Source organism: Oncorhynchus gorbuscha, linkage group LG24 (genome assembly GCF_021184085.1).
Source record: "Oncorhynchus gorbuscha isolate QuinsamMale2020 ecotype Even-year linkage group LG24, OgorEven_v1.0, whole genome shotgun sequence".
Lineage (NCBI taxonomy): Eukaryota > Metazoa > Chordata > Actinopteri > Salmoniformes > Salmonidae > Oncorhynchus > Oncorhynchus gorbuscha.
In genome coordinates, this window is record NC_060196.1 from 37,133,006 (window position 1) to 37,139,703 (window position 6,698).

Below are 6,698 nucleotides of genomic sequence, written 5' to 3' on the forward strand. Positions count from 1 at the left end.
TCAGAGCCCCACAATAGTTCAAATCAAGTGTCATGACACAAGGATCTGGGAATGTGTCAGTTCTCCATCTTCGTGTGTATGACTAATTCTGGCCACTTTGCGCATCCAGTTATTATAACACACTGGTGAAATACTGGTGCTGCAGCACCCCCTGATAAATCACAATCATATTATAACATACCGGTGGAATACTGGTTCTGCGGCACCCCCTGACAAATTACAATCATATTATAACATACCGGTGGAATACTGGTTCTGCGGCACCCCCTGATAAATCACAATCATATTATAACATACCGGTGGAATACTGGTGCTGCGGCAACCCCTGATAAATCACAATCATATTATAACATACCGGTGGAATACTGGTGCTGCGGCACCCCCTGATAAATCACAATCATATTATAACATACCGGTGGAATACTGGTGCTGCGGCACCCCCTGATAAATCACAATCATATTATAACATACCGGTGGAATACTGGTGCTGCGGCACCCCCTGATAAATCACAATCATATTATAACATACCGGTGGAATACTGGTGCTGCGGCACCCCCTGATAAATCACAATCATATTATAACTATATTTTTTGAATATTTTTATTTCCTGACAAAATTAGTTAACTAGGCCTGTATTACTCCTGTTTGAGTGGAGGGGAGTGACCATATGCAGGAACGCCCCAATTGCGGGTAGTAATTTCACCCTTCTTTTTAGAGTGGGAGAGCAGAAAGGCTCTGGACAGGCTGAGTGGAAAGCTGGAAAGCCCCTCCCTGGTGATTGTAGCCTACGACGCGATGGTACTTTAATGTCATTGTTTGAGTGGAGCTGCGCCCCGCTTGCATCCGCTGGGATCAAACAACCCCGACAGCGAGATCCCTTTTTGTCATAGAAATCAGACACTGCCTCTCAGTCACACGTGGGCTTCCGAAATGCTAAAAAGTTGAACATCCAGCCGTGGACTTGTAATACAGAACGGATCAAGGAGATGCTGAGGACAATCTGAACAGTGTACGGCAGGACTCTCTCCACGTTTCACTCTCATCGGCAGTAGGATACATATATTTGTATATAGCTGGTGTGTATATAGCTGGTGAGCTACAGTGCTCTGTAGCCTAAAGCATATGCATAACTTTTATCGCGCTTATAAAAGTAGGCAATAGGGGCGAGTTTGTTCTTCGTTTGAAATGGCAATCAAGTCCATTTCAGTGAGTGTCGCTCAGTAGAGTTTTTTTGTTTTGAATGTACAAAAACTAGCATAGCATATTTGTAAAAAATGCCGGATTTGGCCCCACTAATTGTTTTGTTTGCGCTGCTCTGTTCAATCTCTGGGCGCGCATCCGGATGCCCTCTCCGGTGCGAATGCTCAGAAGCCGCGCACACCGTCAAGTGTGTTTCCAAATACTTGCGGAGTGTCCCGTCCGGGATACCAGGGTACACGAGGAATCTGTTTATAACGGGAAATCAGATCAGCAGAATTGGACCAGAATCGTTCAAAGGGCTGGACAATTTAACCACGTTGTCACTGAGTAACAACAGGTAAGATAAACATCCCCCCCACCCCCCCAAAATAAGACTTTTGTAGTTTGGCCTACTTTTATGAGACTCACTTTCCCAAGTGTATATTTCTCTCATGATTTGAAATATCAATGTGTTATTATAGAAAACAAGTCATAGAGTTTGTCTATATATATTTTTTTATATTTATATTTTCTCACACTTTTGAATGTGTCTTAGCATGAAACATTTGATAAGTAGTGTTCTGTTGTGTTGGGTAGTCTTGAATCAACCATGTGCCTACTATTGTGTTATTCATGGTCTATAATAACAGTAATGACTATACATCCTCTGCTCCCACTGTCCCTCCCTCCCTTCAGGATAACAGAGATAGAGTCTCAGACGTTTTCCGGACTGCGTTCCCTCCGCTCTCTGGACCTGAGCTCCAACCAGCTGACTGTCATCAACCCAGAGGCCTTCACTGTCCCGGGCCACACCCTCAGGGAGCTCAACCTCAGCCGAGCTCTCTACAACCACTCCTCTGTCATGGACCTGGCTATGTCTCTTCGCTGGTCCACCCTGGGGGAGATCCGGACCCTGGACCTGTCAGGAAACAGCCTGATCTACCTGCCCTCTCACACCTTCTCCTACCTGGGGGGCCTGCGGAGGCTCATCCTGGCCAACAACTCCCTGGTGGCCCTCTACAATGGCACCTTCTCTGGGCTGGACTCTCTGGAGCAGCTGGATCTGACCTTCAACGCTCTGCGGACCGTCCAGGAGGAGGGCCTGGCTGAGCTGGACTCGCTGTGTCCCGGGGCGAGACTCATTCTAGGGGAGAACCCCTGGACCTGTATCTGTGGCATGGAGCCCTTCGCTGCCTGGCTCAACTCCTCCCAGGGACATGTGGGGGACGCAGAGAGCCTGGTGTGTGCCTTCCCCCCAGACATGAGGAACATCTCTCTGCTGAGGTTGGCGGCTGGACAGGCTGGGGTGGGCGGGGACAGGGTGGCGCTGGGGTGCCACAGGGTGGATGAGGGGGCGGACCTGGCCCTCCAGACTTCCTACGTGTTCCTAGGGATCGTCCTGGGCTTCGTGGGACTCATCTTCCTCTTGGTCCTCTACCTCAACCGGCAGGGCATCAAGAAGAGGATCAATGACATGCGGGAAGCATGCACAGAGGTGTTGGAGGGATACCACTACCGCTACGAGCACGACGCCGACCCCAGGCTCTCACAGGTCTCCACCACGGCAGACATTTGATGATATCAAGACACTCAAGGGGCTTCCATGATCCTTCTTTCATAATTGAAAACATTGGACTTTTTGTCTATTGCATTTATAGAGAATAATGTAGAAACTGTACATATGAATTGTCTGTAAATATAAACATACAGTAAGTATATAACTGGGCATTGCTATTGTTTTCCCAGTAGCTGGGTCCATGACGAAAGCATGCACCGTCTGTCTGATCTATAGTCCTTCTCAACCAGTCCTCCCTTCCAGTCCACACTTCGTCTGAGACTAGGGATAACCCCTGGCTAACTGATAAAGGGGCATGGGCTGTGAAAGAGAACTGGTGTATGGATCGGGGACAGACTGACTGTTCTTCTACATAGATTATCCCCTCTTAAAAGAGGTGCTTCTCTGTCTGTCCTCGAGTGAAGTGTCACGTGAAGGAGTGAAATGACAATTGGACAACATCATTCATGTATGTTTTGATTCTTGGAACTGAGAACAGATATGGATGAATATACTTCATCCATGAAGCCGAAGTAATAAAACGGAAGACTGTTCTTATACATTTCACCTGCTATGACTTTACTTGAATGTTGTTCTTTGAAGAGAGATCTTGTAAATGTATATACTATCTCTACCAAGCTCAAGTAAAGCCAAGTTAATCAGCCCATAAGATGCAGGTTGTGTGACACCAACCCCTGTGAAACTTTGGCAAAATGGCTGTGTCTGAAATTGCACCATATTTCCTGTATGGGCCCTGGTCAAAAGTAGTGCACTTATAAAAGGAATAGGGTACCATGGGGACACAGACAATCTCTCATTGAGCTTTGAGGGCCAACTCACCCCAGGACTGAGGAGCAGTTCTTTGGTCTTCTGTCCCTCTGCCCCAGGGTGCCTGAATGGAATCCCAGCAGATTAGTCTCCATAGCATTCCAAAGGAAGGAGAACCTCTCCTCCTAGCTCTCCTAAAATCAACTCTCTCTTTTCAAGGAGATGAGTGGAAAAAGGAGGATTGTTCACACTGCACAGCCACAGTCATACAGCAACGGAAATCTCCAGACCCTCTTTCATGAAAATGTGCTTTGTTTTAAGATCTCTAGTTTTATTTTCAAGATGATGAGAACCAGGACGAGCCTGGGGCTATAGGGCTGAGGCAGGGGCTATAGGGTTGATGCTGGGGCTATAGGGCTGATGCTGGAGCTATAGGGCTGATGCTGGGGCTATAGGGCTGAGGCAGGGGCTATAGGGCTGATGCTGGGGCTATAGGGCTGAGGCAGGGGCTATAGGGCTGATGCTGGGGCTATAGGGCTGAGGCAGGGGCTATAGGGCTGATGCTGGGGCTATAGGGCTGAGGCAGGGGCTATAGGGCTGAGGCAGGGGCTATAGGGCTGAGGCAGGGGCTATAGGGCTGAGGCAGGGGCTATAGGGCTGATGCTGGGGCTATAGGGCTGAGGCAGGGGCTATAAGGCTGAGGCAGGGGCTATAGGGCTGGGGCTATAGGGCTGAGGCAGGGGCTATAGGGCAGTGCTGGAGCTATAGGGCTGGAACTGGGGCTATAGGGCTGAGGCAGGGGCTATAGGGCTGGAACTGGGGCTATAGGGCTGAGGCAGGGGCTATAGGGCTGGGACTATAGGGCTGGAGCTATAGGACCGGGGCTGAGACAGGGGCTATAGGGCTGAGTCTATAGGGCTGAGGCAATAGGGCTGGGGCGGGGGCTATAGTGCTGGGGCTATAGGACTGAGGCTATAGGGCTGAGGCTATAGGGCTGGGGCTATAGGGATGGGGCTATGAGGCTGAGGCTATAGGGCTGAGGCTATAGGGCTGAGGCTGGGGCTATAGGGCTGAGGCTATAGGCTGGGGCTATAGGGCTGGGGCTATAGGGCTGGGGCTATAGTGCTGGGGCTATAGGACTGAAGCAGGGGATATAGGTCTGGGGCTATAGGGCTGGGGCTATAGGGCTGAGGCTATAGGGCTGGGGCTATAGTGCTGGGGCTATAGGGCTGGGGCTATATGACTGAAGCAGGGGATATAGGTCTGGGGCTATAGGGCTGAGGCTATAGTGCTGGGACTATATTGCTGGGGCTATAGGGCTGAGGCTGGGGCTATAGTGCTGGGGCTAAAGGACTGAGGCAGGGGCTATAGGGCTGATGCTGGGGCTATAGGGCTGAGGCAGGGGCTATAGGGCTGGGGCTATAGGGCTGAGGCAGGGGCTATAGGGCTGGGGCTATAGGACTGGGGCTGAGGCTATAAGGCTGAGTCTGGGGCTATAGGGCTGAGGCTATAGGAAGGCTGAGGCTGGGGTTATAGGGCTGGGGCTATAGGGCTGAGGCTATAGGACTGAGGCTATAGGGCTGAGGCTGGGGCTGAAGAAGGGCCTGGGGGTGCATGGGGCTGAGCCAAAAGCGATCCCTCCTCGAAGATAACAGCCGTTCTGGGGCTATAGGGCTGAGGCAGGGGCTATAGGGCTGAGGCAGGGGCTATAGGGCTGATGCTGGGGCTATAGGGCTGAGGCTGGGGCTATAGGGCTGAGGCTATAGAACTGAGGCTATAAGGCTGAGGCTGGGGTTATAGGGCTGGGGCTATAGGGCTGAGGCTGGGGTTATAGGGCTGAGGATGGGGCTGAAGAAGGGCCTGGGGGTGCATGGGGCTGAGCCAAAAGCGACCCCTCCTCGAAGATAACAGCCGTTCCCTAAAGGAAGAAAAGCCTGGGTGGAGCTGAAGCTGTTTCTGTTCAGGGGACTTTTCAGTGATAGGATACAGATGAGCCTGGAATGCCAGCAACAGAGCAGGCAGCAGCAGTTTAATTCAGACGCTGAGGCCTGCTCTGCTCTTATTAACCAGTGCAGTGAAGGAACTGTTGTTGCCTTCCTTCTTACAACAGAAATATACTTAAGCAATAAGGCCAGAGGAGGTGTGGTATATGGCCAATATACCACAGCTTAGGCACAATGCAACAAATACAAATTAGCTGTGGTATATTGGCCATCTAGCACAAACCCCCGAGGAGCCTTATTGCTATTATAAACTTGTTACCAACATAAATAGAGCAGTAAAACAAAATGTTTTGTCATACCCTTGGTATACGGTCTGATATACCATGGCTTTCAGCCAATCAAAATTCAGCCAATCAAAATTAATTTCTCTGCTGTTATATGTTTTTTTAACCAATTTGTGAAGTGATAGTTGACCTAAATGGGATGTGTTGTCATGATGTCTAAAGTCACAGTGAGAAACCTAACCTTGTAATTGGTACCAGGCTAATGTTTAGTCTGGTGTGTGAAAACTAGAGAGGGAGAACATAGCAACAAAGAACACATTTCTTATTTATGTCTCCATTTGAAGTTTACATTTTTTATTGCATGTTTTTTTAGTTGAATATAAAGCCTGGACATTGTGTAGAATCCTTTCAACCAAACTTGAAATTCTAATAGCATATTTGAATGAGGTTTTTCTTTTTTATATATATATTTGAATAAAAGCCTATGTGTCAGCTTGGTTTTGCGGTGGTTTGCTGCTGGTAGAGAGAATAGAACAAAACTCAATGGCTTGGTGTGAAATGCACCCTATTTTCTATATAGTGCACTGTCCCTCGTCAAATGTAATGCACTATATAGGGAATAGGCGTCAAAAGTAGTGTACTGTAGGGAATAGGGTGCCACTTCAGACACACCCTTGTCATGATGAGGGGAGGAGCTAGCCACTATCACGTCACAAGGCATCTTAGCCTCTCTCTGTCTCTCTCTCTCTCTCTCTGGCCAGCAGAACAATGCAATTAGTGGTGGAGCTTTGCTCGTAGTTAGTTCTTCCTCTGTGACACATCCTACATCACCACGACCACATAGGGATTGAGTCAGCTTTTCTGCAAGAGGATAATGAGGAACAATACGGTGATGGGGGGCCGGTTGAGTCAGAGTAATGAGAGAGTCAAACTCTGTTCAATTCAACCACAGCAGAGTAGAGCACCTT

The 6,698-nt window shown here is 49.0% G+C and overlaps 1 protein-coding gene across 1 annotated transcript; it reads left to right on the plus strand.

Annotated features, from left to right (window-relative positions):
• The first annotated feature begins 746 nt into the window (after positions 1-746).
• LOC124013135 (trophoblast glycoprotein-like) lies at positions 747-3,986 on the plus strand. Its single transcript, XM_046327321.1, has 2 exons — positions 747-1,538; positions 1,877-3,986. Exons 1-2 carry the CDS (start codon positions 1,276-1,278, stop codon positions 2,754-2,756), a joined length of 1,143 nt encoding a protein of 380 aa, XP_046183277.1. The 5' UTR covers positions 747-1,275; the 3' UTR covers positions 2,757-3,986.
• The last annotated feature ends 2,712 nt before the right edge of the window (positions 3,987-6,698 follow it).